The sequence below is a fragment of the Cardiocondyla obscurior genome, linkage group LG17 (genome assembly GCF_019399895.1).
Source record: "Cardiocondyla obscurior isolate alpha-2009 linkage group LG17, Cobs3.1, whole genome shotgun sequence".
Lineage (NCBI taxonomy): Eukaryota > Metazoa > Arthropoda > Insecta > Hymenoptera > Formicidae > Cardiocondyla > Cardiocondyla obscurior.
Window position 1 is genome coordinate 4,867,240 of NC_091880.1, and position 20,557 is coordinate 4,887,796.

At 42.2% G+C, this 20,557-nt stretch overlaps 1 protein-coding gene across 1 annotated transcript; it reads right to left on the reverse strand.

The window, feature by feature from the left end:
- Positions 1 to 1,188: 1,188 nt before the first annotated feature.
- On the reverse strand, positions 1,189 to 14,641 carry LOC139109301 (uncharacterized). The gene is made up of 4 exons (XM_070668245.1): positions 14,406 to 14,641; positions 13,570 to 13,603; positions 3,156 to 3,311; positions 1,189 to 1,394 (listed from the first exon to the last, which is right to left on the reverse strand). The coding sequence occupies exons 1-4, from the start codon at positions 14,537 to 14,539 to the stop codon at positions 1,239 to 1,241; spliced, it is 480 nt and encodes a 159-aa protein (XP_070524346.1). The 5' UTR covers positions 14,540 to 14,641; the 3' UTR covers positions 1,189 to 1,238.
- Positions 14,642 to 20,557: the final 5,916 nt, after the last annotated feature.

The following is a 20,557-nucleotide window of genomic DNA, read 5'->3' on the forward strand; positions in this document are numbered from 1 at the left end:
TGGGGCTTGATTCTTCTTGGGGAGTCAGTCGCTCTTAGGTAGCGTCTCCGACCCGGTCATCTCTGTATCTCGAAGTTAATAAATATATCTTTTATTGTTCTATTACATATGATTTCCTTCAGTTACCGTATTATTATTATTATTATTATTACGTTCATCAGAGAACATTACAGCTATCCAGGATTGTTTTTGGAAAAATCTCTGCTTCTGATATCAGACTTAGCCATTTCAACTTAAATTTAGGAATAGTCACAGATGAAATAATATAAGGTTTGCTACATGTATCGTCAAAATTTAATACGCTATTTTTGAATCTTTTATTAATGCCATCTAGTAGAGCATTCCTTAAAGGTTCGTAATTAAGTAATTCATGAAGGGACTGTAAATTATTTTTAAGTTGTAGCAGAGCTGGCAAAACATATCCTAAATAACAATGATTTTCTCTTTATAGTAAATCAATCGTGCATGCTAGACTTTTTGTTACCATAATATATTCTTCAAAAAATCAATCTCAATTATTTTAAATCTTGGTTTATCTAAACAATCGCAAATTTGGTTTAAGTGACTTTTTAATGCTATTAATTTACAAACTGCATCACAACTTGAATTCCAACGAGTAGGGCAAGGAATCTGTAGTTTAATGTGCGTGATTTCTTCAACAATGTTTGCTGCTTTTGTTGACCTATGTATTATATTCCATAGTGCACTTGCTTTAGAAAATAAAGAATTATATAATTTGTTGTATTTGATATTAGATAAAGCTACATATAAATCTGTAGTTGCAATTAAATTTAATGTGTGTAACATTCACTTATATTGTGTTGGTATAACAAATACTTCAAAGCTATCGTCAAAATTATTGGGAAGTTCAAATTCAGATAGAACAGTATCATCTTCTTTTTGTAAATATTTGGGTTTTTCTTCATTTTCGTCTTTATCAAGTGTAAATATACGAAATGTTTTTCCAAAATTTGTAGCATTATCTGTGATTGTTCTTACAATTTTGTCGACAAATAATCCAAATTGTTGGTGAACATTATTTAACATTTTTGCTATTTCAATGTGCGTGTGAGCAAATTTCATACGACGACATGCTAGAACACATAAATTTCTATTTAAGTTAGTATCGAAATAGTGACAAGTAATTCCCATGAAACTTCGATTTGTTGAACTCCAAACGTCTGCAGTAGTACAAACAAACTGAGTTTTGGAAAGTCGAACTTTTATTTCCGCAATCGTCAATTCAAATTGTTCTTCGATTTTTTTTTTAAAGTTTTGTGTGTTGATAATTCAACATGTGATATACCTAATATGAGATTTCTGAATGATGGTTTCTCGACAGTTGTAAGTGGTCTCATTTCATTGATTATGTATGATAACACAAGCTTAATAACCTAAAAACAAAAACACAGTTTATATTGTTACGCCCGGTGTGAAGAACGGTGCGAATTTCGCTGTCTTGGAGCGGCGCGAAGTCCGAGTTCGGCGACGTTCGGCATGAAGAGTTTAACGTGAACTTTCCGCGAGTTTTGAGTTAGCTGTCACCCGTTGCTAGGGGACGACTTGTTGTATTTTAAAAGAATTGTCAGTCTGGCCCGTGGCTTTGACGGGCGATGTATGTTGAGAGGTTATTCGTGTTGTATCGGTTAATAAAGAATTTAAAAAAAAGGATATATGTAGGATTAAAATTATAAAATAACCGGTAAATTTATGTAAAAGACGCACCGCGTTATATTCCGAAATGTATTAACCGATAATAAAAACAACGCGAGAAAATAGGCACCGTCGAAACAAACATGACTCAGCTCCTACAGATAAATAAAGCGAAGGGTCATGGAACTTGTAGAAAACGCCGAATTATTTGAAAAATACCGCTGATGTATAAATAGACGGTGCAGACAAAAAGAGTCAGTTATTCTCTTTAATACATTGTGATATGAAATAAAGACAGTGTCGCCTGACATAATATATATTAAAACCGAATCCTGATTTTTTATCACACCACTCATCTAACAATTCTATATATATATACATATAAAACAAGGAAATCTTTACTTTATTATAAGAATAAAAAAGGTATTTTCATCGATATACAACTTATTTATTTAAGATTCTAAAATCTGGCTTGAAGTGGTCTGGCTGTCAATGAATGTAGATAGTTTTTCCGTAAAATAGAAATTTCAACTGCGTTTTTAGTAGATTACGTGATTAGAGAAAAATTTACCTGTGAATGTAGAAAGGTATTGAATGTGATACGAATTTTCTTCGCAAGAATATTTCTGGCTCGATAGCTTGAGCGGAAGGGTATTTCCATGCAAAAAAATACCATCGAGATAGAGGTGAGTGGAAGAAACTACCGAGAAATAGCAGGCTTATATTAAGCGAGCAGCTCTTCGAGAACGTCCACGTATTAAAATATTATGTATTTAATCGTTTCAGGTGGTTCCTTGAACAATCTAAAATTCTTTTCATATTCCCGAGTAAGATAAAGATAATCTCGTTTTTCGTTCGATTAATGGTACTGAAAACAAAAACTAAAATACCAAAAGAACAAAACTAAAATCAGTTAAAGAAAACGTGTGCTCTTCATCAAGGGAACATCGAGACTGCCCAGCCCAGAGAGAGGGGGTTACGTTGTCTCTAAGTCAGACTCAGAAGTCGAAAAAGGTGATTAAAGGTAGATATGGGCCAATAGCGGTCGAAAGAATAAGCGGCTCAAGCGCGGCATTCTTAAAATACATTATGTAGCGCAACAATCCGATTAAATCTGTTCTTTTATAATTATTGAGTTCTCTTTACGGCGGGAGTGACGCGGGTGAGTTAGAGAGAGAGTATAGTGCAGCGGGATTTGAGTGAGAGAGCGGGAAGCCGCTGCCTTGAGTTCCGCCGTCGTGCGTAACAATATAATTGGAAAATTTTATTTGTTGAGTACAATTTACAAACATGTTCTTTTGAGACTGTAATGTTTAGGCTTGTAATAAAATATAACAAATAACTTTATTAATGCATTATCAATACATTCATGTGCATGCTCAGACGGCCAGGAGCAGACTGACTGCTATTGACTAATATAATTAAAGAATCGTTTCCGACGGGATATCCCGAATCGGATAACGGTTCTGCGAACTTAATGCAATCTCTTATTAATACATTACAGAGACAGAGTTTCTTATTAACATATTCTGCTTTATCTGCAGTTTTGCTTGCTTTGCTGGTATTGATTCGGGTGTTTCACATGATGTTGAAGCTGCATTTTTGTACTTTGCATCTTTTTTTTGTAATGCTTTTTTTAACAATGTTGGATGTTTTCTCTGTATAAAACAGTTTAACAAATATATAAATATTATCAAGTTTTAAAATCGTCAAAATAAACATGTAATGTAAGACATTTTTTTAAAGCTTTCTTTGTAATTCATATTAATGTTTCAACATTTAATTATATATTATCTTATCAATTATATTGTTACGCCCGGTATACGGAGCAGCATGAAGCTGCCGGTTCGCTCCGAGGTTTCGGTTCCCCGTTGCCAGGGGAACGAGGATTATTATTAATGGTTAAGATGACAGTTCTGCCCGTGTCTCGAATCGGTGCAGACGTTGTATCGCTTGCATGTTCTTTTATTAAACTGTTCTTGTTCATTTTTATAAAACGTCTTCCTTTCTTTCGCGGAGTTCAGGCGTCGCGAGTGTGAGTGTGTGAGTGTGAGAGACGCGAACGCGGAGACGTTCGCCGACCCGTTCCCGGCGTAACATTTTGGGGGCTCGTCCGGGATGGCTACGCATACGGCGAAGAGGAGGCGATCCCGTCAGGAGGATCCTGCTTCGTCGGAGGCGGCGGCGTTTGAGTCGCTCCGTCAGGAGATGCGTCAGCTGCGGGTCGAGCAGGAGCAGAGGGAGGAGAGTCTGCGGGCCGAGATTCGTCTGCGTGATGGTGCAATCACAAGGATGCAGAGCCGAATCCTGCAGCTAAGTCCCTCCAATAATTTTTCGCGCGTCTCCGGTGTTCTTCCGGCGGAGGGGGGCGCGAGTTTCGTTCCGGATGTCCCTCCGGTTGAGGGTGACGCGCGTTCTGTGTCCGGGTTAAATTTAAAACTAGACACTTATGACGGTTCCGATCCGTTGCGGGAGTTCTTTTCTCAGTTCGATTTGATCGCTCGGGCGAAGCAGTGGGGACAAGAGGCGAGAACTGTTGCCCTTGTTTCTTGCCTTCGGGGCAGAGCACGTTCGGTTCTCTGTACTTTACAGGATTCCGAGGGCATGAGCTACGCGGAGCTTAGAGCAAAGCTCGAGTTGTGTTTCGGAGAACCGCGGTCTTCTCAAAATTACTATTCTCTTTTTACTAATCGGAGACAGAAGGAAGGGGAGGATTTTGCTTCTTTTGGGACGGAATTAGAGCGGTTATCTCAGTTAGCTTATCCTGAATGTCCCTATGAAGTACGGAATAAGATCGCTTGTGCACAGTTTATTTCTCCGTTGTTAGATGGCAGGGTTAGGAGAACGCTGCAACTAGAAGGGATTTCTTCACTTAAAAAGGCGATCGAGAGATCGAAAGTGATTAAAACGATTTTCGGGGAATCTTTCGATAGGAGAGCACATGGTTTTCAGGGGCGCGCGAGTTCTTTTAGAAATTTTAATTCCTTTCGTTCGAAAAAGTCCAGGGGGGACGTTAAGGAAAGCGAAGGAAAGGGGGAAAGTTCGGTGAATCCTAAAAAGTATAAAGGTAATAAGTTTTCTCGGGAAACGAAGGGGGCTCGAGGAGAGTGTTGGCTTTGTGGGAAGCCAGGACACTTTCAGAATCAGTGCCCTACCCGTAAGGAAAACTCGGAATAGTCGACCTCTTCGGGGGGTCGGCTAAAGGAAAGGGGGCCCCGAAGGAGTTATTTTCCAGGAGAATCGGCTATTCTTCACGCGATTTTTGTTTCGCAGGAAAGATTAATGGTAGGAAATGTAATTTCAAGGTTGACACGGGCTCTGATATTACCATTTTGAGTTTTAGGTTTTTCGGAAAAGGGAATTCAGGTTTACAATCGCTTAGAGAGGGGCTAAGATTTCGATATCCTACAGGGGAAGATGTTTCTATTAGAGGAGAAGATAAAGTTTCTATGGAGGTAGGGAAGTTTGCTCTTGAAATGAGCATGTTTGTAGCGGAGATTTCGGATGATTGCCTTCTCGGGGCAGATTTTCTGAGGAAGATTGGTTTTTCCAAAATCTTTGATGAAGCTTTTAGTTCTTGTCGGAATTCTTTGAGGGTGGCCAGAATCAAACAGACTTCCGGGGTGAATTCTTCTTTTCCTCAGAAGCTTTTTGAAGAAAGCTTAAAAGAATTAAATGATGAGCAGAAGAAAGTAGCTTCTTTATTCTTTAGAAAATTCCAGGGGACATTTTCGGAGGAAATAGTTGCAGGGAATTGCGAATTAGTAAAACATAAGATTGATGTAGCGGACGCTCTTCCGATTAGACAGGTTCCTCGTCGGATTCCTTTTCGAATAAGGGATGAGGTTGACGGAATTATCGAAGATATGAAAAACCGTGGGGTAATTGAGGAGTCGCAAAGTCCTTGGGTTTCTCCAGCAGTTTTAGTCAAAAAGAAAGATGGGACAATTAGATTCTGCGTTGATTATAGAAAAGTTAATGCGGTTACAGTAAAAGATTCTTTTCCTCTTCCGAGGATAGATGATATTCTAGATCGTTTGGCTGGGAATTCCTGGTTTGCTACTCTTGATCTTAAGAGTGGGTATTGGCAAATCAGGATGGATCCAAGAGACAAGGAGAAAACGGCTTTTTTCGTAGGAAAAGGACTTTGGCAATTCACTGTCATGCCTTTTGGTCTCACAAATGCTTCGGCAACTTTTGAACGGTTTATGGAAAGGGTCTTGGAAGGGCTTCTTTCTTAGAGTTGTTTTGTATATTTAGATGATGTAATAGTTTTTGGAAGGAGTTTCGAAGGACTTATGGAGAATCTTAATGAAGTGTTTCTTTGTTTAAGAAAATTTAATTTAAAAATTAATCCAGGGAAGTGTGTTCTTTTCAGTAGGAAAGTTAAGTACTTAGGTCATGTGGTTTCTTCAGAAGGGGTAGCTACTGATCAGAAGAAAGTAGCAGCAGTGATAGATTGGCCAGTTCCTCATACGAAGAAGCAATTGAGAAGCTTCTTAGGTTTTTGCTCATATTATCGGAGATTCGTGAAAGATTTTTCTTCAATAGCAAAGTTACTTCATTCTTTGACGGAAAATTTGGTGAAATTTTCTTGGACGGATGATTGTCAAAAGGCTTTTGAATCCTTGAAGCGGGCCTTAACTTCTCCTCCAGTGTTAGCGTTCCCGAAGGAGGAAGGTCAGTTTATTTTAGATACTGACGCTTCTGGAATAGGAATCGGGGCTGTTCTTTCACAGAAGCAAGGGGATGAGGAGAAAGTTATAGCGTATTTCAGTCAGGTTTTATCAAAGTCTGAAAAGAATTATTGTGCTACTCGACGCGAGCTTTTAGCCATCGTTGATGCAGTCAAATTTTTTCGTCATTTTCTTTTAGGAGGGAAATTTGTAATTCGTACAAATCATATTTCTTTAAGGCGGCTCTTGTCTTTTAAGGAACTCGAGGGTCAGTTAGCTCGCTGGGTAGAAAGGTTACAACAATTTCAGTTCGAAATTGCTTACAGGAAGGGGACTTCTCACGGGAATGCCGATGGTTTATCGAGACGGCTTTGTAAAGCGGAAAACTGTCGGTATTGTTTTAAGGTTGAGCAAAAAAGTCTTTCCGAGGGAGGTGAGACTGTGGCTCAAATAGTCTTTCAAATAGAAGAATAAGATCTTTGGAAAAAGGATCAGCGGGAAGATCCGAGTCTGAATGTTTTAATACAGGCGAAGGAGTCTGGGGAACGTCTTTCCCGTTCGGGATTTTCTTCTTTAGATACAACGGGAAGAGTTCTTAATTCATATTGGGATTCTCTGGTTTTAGAGAACGGAGTTCTTTATAAGAAGTGGATAGCTCCAAATTTGAGGAAGGTGCTGTTTCAGTTAGTGGTTCCTCGTAAACGGATTAAAGAGGTTCTGGCTGATGCCCATGATTCTCTTTCGGTTGGGCACTTTGGGATCAATAAGACTCTAGATAGAATTCGAAAGCGTTTTTATTGGGTTTCTTGTAAACAAGATGTAGAAGATTGGTGTCGTTCGTGTTCGGTTTGTTGTTCAAAGAAGGGACCTTCCGGCAAAGGAAAATCTCCTTTGCAAATTTACAATGTTGGATCTCCGTTTCAGAGATTACAGATGGACGTTCTTGGCCCTTTTCCTATATCTTCTTCTGGAAATAGGTTTCTTTTTGTCAGGAATAGAGTCTTGAATCAACGAACTCAAGCCCCCCCCTTTGTTAGTTATCTTAGATTTTGTTACCCGTGAGTCACGTATATCAATATTCGCGCTGCGTGACTTCTCGGCCGTTTTTTTGTGATCCTATCCTCATTATCTATTCCATTGTTTTATTCCGTTCCGACCGCTCTACCAAGACGGATGTATTCTGTTAAATAAAACTCATATACTTATCAAGTTCCGCGGCTCTTTATTTACGAACCTTTTCAACAGGTTATGGGCCCAGATAATATACGCCAGTGCCGCGAAATTCATAACAAGCCAGTTAAACTGTTCGTGAGTGCGCTCAGTAGTGAAAACTATGGCAACGATGTCAAGTGCACAGAACATTGAAAAACTAGACGGTGCAAACTTTGAATCATGGAAACTCATAATGAAGAGTGTGCTGATGTGCAACGAATTGTGGCCCTACGCAAGTGGAGCGGTAGTAAAAACGGAACAGAATCAAACTGAGTGGACGACAAAGGATCAGAAGGCCTTGGCGCTGATAACCCTGAGTGTCAAGAGCAGTCAACTGAGCCATATCAAACGAGCTGAGTCAGCAAAAGAGGCATGGAACCTACTAGTACAACTATATGAGTCAAGGGGTCCCGTAAGGAAAGCCAGCTTATACAAAAAGCTTTACCGCATGCGAAAAGATTCGGCACAGAGCATGACGTCATACATTAGCTCTTTCTGTGACATTTCGGAAAAATTAAAAGAAGCAGGAATAGACATACCCGATGAGCTGCAATCTATAATGATTCTGAATTCTCTGCCTTCTGAATATGAAAACTTTTGTATTGCCATCGAATCACGTGATGCTATATCAAACGTAGAAGCTCTGAAGTCCAAACTGATAGAAGAGGAAGCGAGACAAAAAGAACAAGATGCCAATCACAGCACTCAAGAGGAAAACGACGCATTAATCGCTAAAGACAAATTTAAATCATTTAATAAATATGTTAAGCAAAACCAGCGGGATTCTAAAAATAAATTAAAGTTTTCAGGAAAATGCTTTAAATGCGACAAAGTAGGACACCGTGCAGCGGATTGCAGAAGCGAAAAGAGACAGACGCACAAAGCAAACGCGGAGGATGCGATGTCTGCGGCCGTACTCTCCTTGGAAGCGCATCACTCAAATGAATGGTGTCTGGACAGCGGAGCCACGCGTCATATGTGCAACGATCCGAAAAAGTTTCTTCAACTAACTGAAGACGCGGACTGCCAAGTATTTACTGCAACCAACCAAAGCATGAGGCCAGCCGGAACAGGCACAGTAAAGCTAAGTGTAAAATCTAGAGGAAACGCAGTAAGCCATCTAAAATTACAAGATACCTTCTTAGTTCCTGAATTTCGGAACAATTTGCTTTCAATATCTTGCATGACGGACAACGATTATACCGTTGTATTTACTAAAGACTTTGCAGAAGTCAAGCGCAAAGATGGAACTGTGGCAATTAGAGCAAAGAGGCAAGGCCACTTATACGTTACGAGCCCCGCACATACGGATGCAAACAATGCCACCGCACTGGACTCTACCACGGAAGATACAAAACAGCTTAGATGGCACGAGAGATATGGACATCTGAACTATCAGGATCTCAATAAACTGAAACGAGAAGAAATGGTCGAAAATATGAGCATGGAGCCCATACGAGAAAAATTAAACTGTGAAGTATGCGACAAAGCGAAGATCCATCAATTACCGTATACCGAGTCGACGAGCCACTCCAAAGAAAAACTCGGATTAATACATTCAGACATTTGTGGTCCCTTTAACGTTGAATCCATAGGAGGAGCGAAATATTTCGCAACATTTATAGACGATCACACAAGATATACGCAAGTAGTCATGCTAAAGAAGCGCTCAGACATTCTGAACGCCTTCAGGATTTATAAGAAAAGAGTTGAAAAAGAAACCGGTTGCCCAATCAAAAAGATCCGCACCGACAACGCCAAAGAATATGTATCAAGGGAATTCACCGAATATCTTGAAACCGAAGGTTTTAGACGACAATTAAGTGTGGAATACACTCCACAACAAAACGGAATCGCCGAAAGAGTGAACCGCACTCTCGTGGAAATGGCTCGCTGCATGCTGATACAATCAAATCTACCAAAAAGCTTATGGGGCGATGCGATAAACACAGCTACATTTATAAGAAATAGATGCCCATCAAGAAAACTTGGGAACATTACACCAACGGAAGCATGGACTGGCACGAAACCATACGTAGGTTTCATGCGCATCTTTGGAAGCAAAGTAATCGCCTTGAACAAAGAAGGTAAACGCAATAAATTTGAACCCAAAGGAGAAGAGTACATTTTAGTCGGATATTCTGAAGAATCAAAGGCTTATCGCCTCTGGAAACCGAAGACTAGAAAAGTTATTAAACGAAGAGATGTGCGTTTTCATGAAAAATTAAGTAAAGAAAACAGGCGAACCAACGATTACTTTGAAGCACCTACAGATATCCTGGGAACCGTCGAGCAACACGCGAAGAAGGAAACACCACATTCAACAGTCTCCAAGACTGAAAGGCAGGACATCAAAGAAGACAACACGGAAGATTATGCGACCTCACCGAAGGCGGAATCCTTCGAAAACGAAGGAATACGAGATACTTACAAGCGAGGTCCCGGACGGCCTCGAGTCCAACGAACCGGCCGACCAGGAAGACCAAGAAAATTATTCCAAGAGGCAGCCAATCTTACCTACAAAAAGGATCTCGATGAACCCGACAGCGTAGAAGACATCTACAACAGGGAAGATAAGGATTTATGAGCAGCAGCGATGGAAGATGAATATAATTCACTCATACAAAATAATACATGGACGCTTGTGGAACGTCCGCAGGACGCTAGAATTTTATCCAATAGATGGGTATTTAAGTTAAAACGCAAGCAAAACGAAGAAATTGACCGCTATAAAGCAAGACTGGTAGTACGCGGAAATGAGCAGCGAAAAGGAATAGACTTCGGAGAAGTTGTCTCACCTGTAGCAAGATTTGAAACTATTCGCACCTTTTTAGCTGCAAGTGTTCAAAATAAAATACACGTACATCATATGGAAGTTATCTCCGCATACGTCCAAGGGGACCTGTCCACAACCATCTACATGAACCAGCCGGAAGGTCTCGAAATCAAGGGTCAAGAAGACAAAGTATGTTCTCTACAACGGCCACTTTATGGCCTAAAGCAATCTGGCCGTGAATGGTATAAGAAGCTGGATACTTACCTGTCAAGCATCGGCATGAAGAAAACTCAAACGGATCCATGTGTATATGTAGACAGCGATGCAGAAAGCGACGTAATAATTATTGTCTATGTTGACGACTTATTAATAGGTTCGCGCGATATTCATAAATTAAATGAAAGAAAACGACAAATGCAGCAGATGTTCAAGATGAACGACTTAGGCCCATTAAGTAATATTTTAGGTGTAAACGTAGAACGTGACGGGCCCACAGGAAAAATTAAACTTACTCAAACCAGGTACATCAATGACTTGCTCGCGAAGTTTGAAATGCAAGATTGTAAGCCAGCATCGACCCCCATCGAACAAGGTGTCAAGATCACCAAAGAAGATCGACCAAAAACAGAAAAGGAATTCTTAAAGATGCAAAATAAACCATACAGGGAAGTGATCGGTGGACTAATCTATTTAGCCAACGCTACTCGTCCCGACCTGGCATTCACCGCAAGCATGTTGAGCCGATTCTGCTCTCAACCTGGACTAGCACATTGGAAACTAGCGAAACGAGCCCTACGCTATCTTAAGGAAACTGCGAATTTAGGTATTATTTACGAAACGGATAACAATAAACTACATGCATACGTCGACGCTGACTGGGGCAGTGACATCGATGACCGAAGATCTTTTACAAAAAGTGTCGTGCTTTTAGCAAACGGACCGATCAGCTGGCAAGCAAAGAAACAACGTTCTGTGGCATTATCAACCATGGAGGCCGAATACATGGGATTGTCTGAAGTCACGAGAGAAACTATTTACTTGAAAGGACTATTGCGACACATGAAACTATCAAATTGTATAGATAATTGTACTACAATTTATTGCGATAATCAAAGTGCGACAGTATTAAGCAAAGATTCCGTACATCATTGTAAGAGTAAACATATCGATTTGAGATATCATTTTGTTAAAGAAGTCCAGGAACAGGGCGAAATCAAAATTACGTATACGAGCACAGACTCAATGACGGCGGATATACTTACCAAACCTTTATCGACAATTAAACATAACCGCTGTATAAAACAATTAAATTTAGTGAGTACGTCGATAGGAGGGGTGTCAGGAATAGAGTCTTGAATCAACGAACTCAAGCCCCCCCTTTGTTAGTTATCTTAGATTTTGTTACCCGTGAGTCACGTATATCAATATTCGCGCTGCGTGACTTCTCGGCCGTTCTTTTGTGATCCTATCCTCATTATCTATTCCATTGTTTTATTCCGTTCCGACCGCTCTACCAAGACGGATGTATTCTGTTAAATAAAACTCATATACTTATCAAGTTCCGCGGCTCTTTATTTACGAACCTTTTCAACAGTTTTGGTAATTGTTGATTGTTTTTCTAAATGGGTGGAAGCATTTCCGGTGAGGAATATTAGGGCAAGAACGGTAGCTGAGGTTTTTGTTAGAGAATTTATTTCGAGATTTGGAGTTCCTGAGGAAATACATACGGATCAGGGACGAAATTTTGAGTCCGGTCTTTTGAAAGAGTTGTTGAATCTTTTGGAAGTTAGGAAAACTAGGACTACTGCTTTACATCCACAATTGGATGGGCAGGTGGAGCGACAGCATCGTACAGTTTTGGAATATCTTTTAAAGTTTGTTTCAGAAAATCAAAAAGATTGGGATCGTTGGATTTCAATGTTTTTGTTAGCTTATAGATCTTCGAAGCATGAGGTTACTGAGGTTTCTCCGGCGGAGCTTTGTTTTGGCAGGGATTTAAGGTTACCGTTAGATTTGACGCGGGGAATGCCTCCTCAATCTTCTCAGTTTTCAGCTTCTCGAGGAGAGTTTGTTAGGGGTTTAAGACAAAGGCTTGATGAAATCCATTCTCAAATCAGGAGGAAAATGGCGGTTAAGTCCTCTCGTGTAAAGGCATTTTATGACAAGAAGGTTAGGGATATTTTATTCCGAGAGGGACAGAAGGTTTGGTTTTTTAATCCTTGTAGAGTTAGAGGTAAGGCTCCTAAATTACAAAGTAATTGGGAAGGACCTTACTTGATTTTGAAGAAGTTAGGGGAGGTGGTATTCTGCATTCAGAAGTCGCCTAAGCATAGGAAGAAAGTCGTTCATGCGGATAGGTTGGCTCCGTATTTTGAAAGGAAAAATTAAATGGATTTTGGGGGCCGTGTTTGTTTTTTTTTGGGAAAATTGATTTTTAGATACTGCTTTTCTTCTTTTTCTCTTTTGAGGAGGAGTTTAACTAGACGGGGAGGAAGGAGAATTTTCTTCAGGAGAGACGCGTTTCGCCCCATTTCGAGATGAAGGAAGACTTTCCGTTTAAGAAGACTGTTCTTCCCATGGTTTTTGATCTGTGGTTTTCCATGGGACGAAGGGCTAATGCCAGAACAAAAACTTGGGGAGACCTTGAGTCGGAGGGTCCACAGAAAGTTATGCCCCCCCCCCTTGTTTGAAGATTTTGATTTCGAGAAGAGGAGCAGCGGGAGCGAGCTGAAAGGCAAGGACGGAAGCATCTTCGCGCTGAGGGAGAATCTTCGCGTTGTTTTGTGGTGTTTGAAAACTTGGACAGGAGTCCAAGATGGAACAGGAAGCCACGGAAGCCCCCTCTGATTGTCGGGGCGACAATCTGGAGGAGAGGGGGGGGGGCAGTGTTACGCCCGGTTACGGAGCAGCATGAAGCTGCCGGCTCGCTCCGAGGTTTCGGTTCCCCGTTGCCAGGGGAACGAGGATTATTATTAATGGTTAAGATGACAGCTCTGCCCGTGTCTCGAATCGGTGCAGACGTTGTATCGCTTGCATGTTCTTTTATTAAACTGTTCTTGTTCATTTTTATAAAACGTCTTCCTTTCTTTCGCGGAGTTCAGGCGCCGCGAGTGTGAGTGTGTGAGTGTGAGAGACGCGAACGCGGAAACGTTCGCCGACCCGTTCCCGGCGTAACAATATATTTATATGTTATATTCTTATATTGTTAACATAATATTAATTTTCTGTGTTAATATTTAAAAAAATACTTGCCTTAATATGTGTATAAAAATTTTCAGTTGCGTTTGGTGCATGTCGGCACGTGGACGAGCGATCACGATCACGTGCTACTGTAATGTTCGCCGGAATCGGCCAGTGCTGACCGTCTCCGCGTTCACCAGGTCTATTGTCCGTAAAAAGGCACAGGAGTAGGTTGCACACACAAAGAAAATTGCAATTTGTTAAAAGAAAAGTATAATTAAGAAGCGGTTACAGAAGTGTACACACATACCTAAGAATGTAACACTCCCTGTGAACGTGATCACCAAGACTCGTGATCACCAAATCATTCGAGGCGGAGATCTTGCGCTTCACAACGACGGCCGCGCGGCCCGACGAAATTCGTGACGGACGTTAGACTAGAACGTCCAGCAGGGCGAAAATCTTGAACGCGGAACGAGTGGCGAATCGGCCGCTTGAAGTAATCGTGATTGCGTAGATGATCACGAGCTTCGCGAACGACACCACGCCGAGAGCACGTGATGCGGATTGATAAATCCTGCACTGAAACTCAGATTTCGTGGGCTACCTCTTGCAGCGAGGCGTAAATCTGAAGAAAACTCTGTTTCTCAATCGAACGAAACTTGAGCGCACTAATTATCGCGACGAATTAAAATTGCAATGAATGAAGAGGAGCGAACTATTCAGAACCGATGCGAAGCAGTAGGTTGCTAAGAGCTTACTAACTCGCGCGATGGAAAAAAGCTTTCGGCTACCGAAAGCGACCGAAACTCGCGAATCAGTATGAGCCACGCGCTATCATCCGCACACCGCGTGCTAGCCAGCTGTTGATTTACCGGGCGGTCAAAAACGGAGAATGAATCGCGAACAGTGCACCACTGTAATTGTGCCCACATGAAACACATTCAGCAATTATTTGCTTTAAATTCTCTTTTTTAGAATTGTTAGGATTAAGAATTATTTTAAATAATTCTCCGTCTAAAATTGCAGAAGTTATAGACATTTTTCTTAATAAAGAAACGTTCACTGTTATCACTGTTGACTGAGAGCTAGTCGGCTAGGAATGCTAGTATAATGACTGTGCAGGCACGTGCATGTAACTCAAGCGCGACCTACGCGATCATCAGTAGTTACATTGGAGAGAGCAGCCAATGATGTTTTAGAAAACGTGGTTACGTAAATTGCGTAAATGCGCGTAATTTAAATACGGCTATACCGGCTATACCGGCTATACCGGCTATACGGCTATACGGCTATACGGATACGTCTAATTGGTCGTTACAGGTATTACAAAGCCGTTAAAATTGGTTTTAAAATGTATCTGAAAATGTATCTAAAAAGCAATTCAGATACTATATTTCATATCTAGATACAGATATAGATACTATAATCCAAATGTATTTGACATATAAATGCAGATACAAAAAATATATTTAGATACCGTATCTAGATACTATCCAACACTGGTAACGGGACATAATGGTCTTGAATTCATGCATGCTTCAATCTGCGCTAGGACGGTGATCAACTCTTCAAAGGTTAATTTATGTTCTCCGATAACCTTTATGAAGTGTCGTTTTAATGATTTAATTCCGGCTTCCCACAAGCCACCGAAATGGGGGGCTCGAGGAGAAATAAATTTCCATTTGGTTCCTCGGGTCACCAAGTGTTCAGCCAAAGACAGATAAAATTTAGAGTACTCCTTAAACATTTCGCGGAGTTCAGCATTCGCTCCTCAAAAATTTGTTGCGTTATCAGAAAAGAGCTGTCTACAGACGCTTCTGCGTCCCACAAATCTTCAGTACGCATTTAAAAAAGATTCAGTGCTCAAATCGCCCACTGCTTCCAAATGAACGGCCTTCGTAACCATACATACGAAGAGTGTTATATAGACTTTGCTCGCTGATTGTCCTCTTCCGGAGCTTCTACGTACAGGGATAGGACCAGCATAATCTACTCCAGACACAGAAAATGGCCTCTCTAAGTTTACCCTGGAGGGTGGAAGATCTCCCATGCGTTGAGTTAAGGAATGAGACCTGAATCTTGCACATTTAACACAGTTAAAAACAATGGTTTTTACCAAGCTAGGATCTCCTATTACCCAAACGTGACTCCTCAATGTAGACAATGTCAGCGACACTCCGCCATGCCAACAGTCGCTGTGAGCACTTCGAACAAATAGCTGCGATAGATGCAATTTCCTTAGTAATATCGGTGGATATTTCTGATCGTGTAATACATTACTATGACGGATTCTGCCCTTTACTCTCAAGATTCCGTCTTCGTCTAAGTAAGGATTCAGCCTCAACAGCGGTGAATTTTTCGGCAACTTCTTTCCGTCTGATAAGCTCGATCTTATGTGTATGGTTGACCTAAAATATGCACTAAATGTGTCCCAATTTTCAATTTTGCCTGTAAAAATAATTTCAACTAATTTAGGAAGTCTGTTAGTTTAAGTTTTAAGAATATCAGTATCAGAAACGTTAACTAAAGACGTTGACAGTGTTATATCCCGAGCTCCTGGCAACAGAAGGCTCGAGAATAACGATGGAATGTCGCACGCGCGCGACCATTTAGCTTGATCGGCAGAATACCGCCGATCAAAGTAACCCGGCATTTCCTGCCGGGACGCGACGCTTCGAGAACATTCGCGGTTGCCACCCGCTAATATGCTGATTGCTATGATTTTTGACATAGCAACAGCCAGGGCATATATAGGGGCAACTGCTGCCCGAACGGGCAGTCGCAATTAGAAGTTAAACGCGTGGCGTTGATAACTGTAAGATTCTAGTAAAAGGAAAATAAAAAGATACGTTAATTACTACAACGGTCTACATTCTCCGGAGAACGGACCCCACAGCACCCCCGTGGTGCAACAACAGTACAGGTTCAGTTGTAGACTCAAGCTCGCTTAATAATGTCGTTAATTCGTTACGGCCCTCTCGATACTCTTCTTCTACTTTCTGCAACACTTCCTCTATCATATAAGCATCAGTTTCCGCATTCTCGAGAACACTTATCTCTAAATCTGTCGCGTAGATCTCCTTCCAGTATTCTTTCAAGTCATCGAGGACAAGTTTAATCTGCACAGCCGTTAGAGCTTGGCGAGGTGTCTGGCGAATAGTGTGTAGGACTCGTCGAAAACCTTCCGCACGTCTCCTCTGTTGACCGACGAGACGTTTTAGTAAAGTCAGTGCCATTCTAATTATGGCAGTGCTTAGTTTGCCCTTTTATTCCTTGTAACCTGTTGTATAAAATTGAGATCTTACAAATGTTATGTAAGTTTTACTAACGCCGCGGGGATGTTACGCGGTCGTGGTCGGTATGAGATCGTACGAAAAGGCAGATGGAAGTCCCTCGATTTAGAGCCACGCGGCGGCACGCGGTGAGCACGTGTTCGCCCGTTGAGATCCGCACTGATGCTAATATGAGTTTTACTGAGTTTACTATTGAGTCAAGAGTTTGTAAAAATTCGCACTGAGTGGTAACTGCAATCAAAATTATATTAATTCTAACGCTGAGACGTTGCGAAGTCTTTTGAGTAACTGAGCACGAGGTTCAATACGCCTCGTGCTGCAGGATGATGTCTGCCAGTCAATTCGTCGAATCTGCACACGGCGAAGATGCGCTGGCTGAGTTGCACTTTATACAATAGCTTGAATCTTCCGGATGAGTCGTTCAATGAGTAATCTTCAGAGTTGCGAGAACTACGTTGCATACGAGACAATGCTAGGCACGGCTGAGTGAACACTGAGATACTCGAGCCGGCAACGCCTTCGAGAATCGGAGGCAAAATATCGAACGACAGATCGATATCGATCTGTCGCCGGTGATCAGCCACGAAGTGCTGTCCCCGCGGCGGTGACAATTCTAATTACCATAGTCAGATCTTTTAACATTCCGGCTCCATCAGCGACAGGGTTGCTGATTACTCGAGTTTTGAGTAAGTTGAGCTGAGAGGAAAGGCCCGGCGAATTGTATCGAGGTTCAGATAAATATAGGATGACTTCTATAATCGTGACAAAACGACTAAATACTAGATTGTTTTGTAACAACGATAACCCAGATCCAGGTACCATAGTAGACGATGTTATAACTAGCCCTATCAAATGTGACTTCTTTCTGGTATCACAGAAAGAGACAGGGTACAGTGACGTCTACATTGTACAATGTAATTTACATGGGTTAGGATCCGGGAAATTGAGTCTAATCCTCCGGTTGAGATTCTTCTTGATGCGGCTGCGGGAGAGGCAGAATTGCCAACTTCATCACAGGTCTGATGAGAGTGGTAGTTGCCGTCTTCAAGGTGACAACTCGAGTGAGTCCATCGTGTCCCGGGTGCAGTGCGATGATTCTGGCCAAGGGCCACTTGCATGGCGGCAGTCGTTCATTCGTGATGAGGACCAACGCACCAATCTTGATCTTGTTGTACCGATGATGCCACTTGGTGATTGAACATTGTCGTTGAAGGTAGTGAGATGACCAATGAGTTCAGAAGTATTGCACTCGCTGTTGAATAAACTGCCACCGTGAGAGCCTTGAGATTTCCAAATCCTTGAGTGGTGGCTCAGGCACGGTGGTGAGAGCGGTTCCGATGAGAAAGTGGCCTGGTGTGATTGCTGCAAGGTCCTGAGGGTCGTCACTGAGTGGCTCAAGAGGTCGAAAGTTTAATATGGCTTCGATCTGAGCCAACAACGTTGAGATTTCCTCCATAGTAAGCGGTGTGTCTGCGACGGTCCGTCGGAGATGAAATTTGATCGATTTGACCACCGCCTCCTATTTTCCACCCATGTGTGGAGATGCAGGAGGACTGAACTTCCAGTGAATTCCATCTTGAGCGAAGAGTGTCGCCAATTCTTGATGAGCTCGAGTTTCTTGCCGAAATAACTTGTTGAGTTCTGTGGCGGCGCCCATAAAGTTGGTGTCACAGTTTGAGTAGAGAGTATGTACAAGGCCTCTTCTAGCGGTGAATCTTCTGTAAGTGGCAATGAATCCTTCGGTTGAGTAATCGCTGACGGCTTCGAGGTGCACAGCTGATGTCGTGAAGCAGACGAAGACGCAAATCCACGCCTTGTGAGTCTTTGCACCTCGGCCTCGCCAGGACTTGATGATGAGAGGGCCGGCGTAGTCGACTCCTGTGTGAGTGAAAGGGTGCGAAGGGTTGACCCTTGAAAGGGGTAGTTGGCCCATCAGTTGATGAACACGGATCCCCCTCTCGCGGGCGCACCGAACGCATTTGAGTATGAATGATTTCACAGGAGCTCGACCGCCGACTATCCAGTATGATTATCTGATATGTGCCTCCATGAAATGTTCTCTTGTGTGCTGAGTCGATCACAAGATGAGTGAATGGAGAGTGTCGCGGTAGAATCGCAGGGTGTTTTGCATCTAGTGGAAGTGATGAATTGTCGAGACGTTCTCCTACACATAGAAGTTTCTCAGAGTCGATATAAGCGGTGAGTCGGTTGAGTACGTGAGTCGTTGGCAACCTTGAGTTTGAGCGGAGAATCTTGATTTCGTGCGAGAAGTGAATGCTTTGAGTTGCGCTGATCCAATAATTTCTCGCCTTTTCCAATTCAATTGGTGGAATCACCGAGGTTGAAATCGCGTCACAGGTTCGTCTCAGTCGTGAGATAAACCTGAAACAGAGAACTGTTATTCTCAATAACTTGTTGAGTGATGAGTACCTGTAGATTAGCGTCCACTGGTAATCCGGTTGAGTCGTTCCAACGAATGAAATCCCTGGTCGTGCTTCAAGCTCGCTTTCGTTGCCTGAGAGCGTTGGTTGAGCCGGCCATGTGTCCGGTGATTCCAAAATCCATGGCGGTCCCGTCCACCATAGTGAGTGTTGATGAAGTTGAGCGACGGTCATGCCTCTTGATGCACAATCTGCTGGATTAACCGTTCCGGGAACATGTCTCCAGCGAGCGTCGAGAGCGAGTTTTTGAATTAATGTTACCCGGTTCCGGACGAAATCCTTCCAGCAAGATGCATGTGATTTGACCCGAGTGTTGTCATTGAATCCGTCCACATGTGAGATGAGGCTACGTTCACGTTGAGAGTAGCTTGAACGTATTTCATGAGTCTCGCTAAGAGCAGCGCTGCTGTGAGTTCGAGTCTCGGGATAGTGAGTCTCTTGAGCGGTGCGACCTTTGTTTTCGAGCCAACAAATGCACTAGTGAGCTATGTAGACGGTGAGTGTGTGATGATGTAAATGACAGCTGCCATGGCAAGTTGAGACGCATCAGAGAATCCGTGCAATTTCACAGTTGAGTCGCTTCAAGTATTAAACCACCGTGAAATTGAGAGTCTGGCCAGTTGAGTGAGTTCTTCTCTGATGGTAAGCTATCGGGTAAAGATCTGAAATGGTAATGGATCGTCCCATCCGATTTTGTGTAGTCAGAGCTCTTGCAATAACATTAGCTCGGATGACTACTGGTAAGATGAAACCGAGCGGGTCAAATATTTGAGCCACTTCAGATAACATAAGGCGTTTGGTGAGTCGTGAGTGTGATGAATTTTCTCTGGAAGAGAAGATGAATGTATCTTGTTGCGGTGCCCATTTCAATCCGAGAATCTTGGCTTCGCAATTGCCGAATGAAATATGAGTGCCCTGGTCTTGAGATGACGAAATAGAGTTGAGAAGGTCTTCATGAGTGGCGTGCCATTTTGCCAATGGAAAACCACCGGCATTGCACAAGCCGATCAGCTAATTTGCAATTTTCTTGAGTTGTTGAGTAGAATCTGCTCCACCGAACATGTCGTCGACATATCTGCCATGCGTGATGGAAGGCACGGTAAGAGGGAATCGATGTCCTTTGTCCTCAACAAGTTGCAGCAAAGTTCATACTGCAAGAAAGGGCGCAGCCCTTGTGCCATATGTAACGGTGGTGAGTTGAAACGGCGTCTCCTTGAGTTCTTCGTCAATACACAGAATACGCTGAAGATTCCAATCTTCTTCATGTACTCTGATCTGTCTAAACATCTTGGTGATGTCCGTAGCAAACAGATGTCGATGATG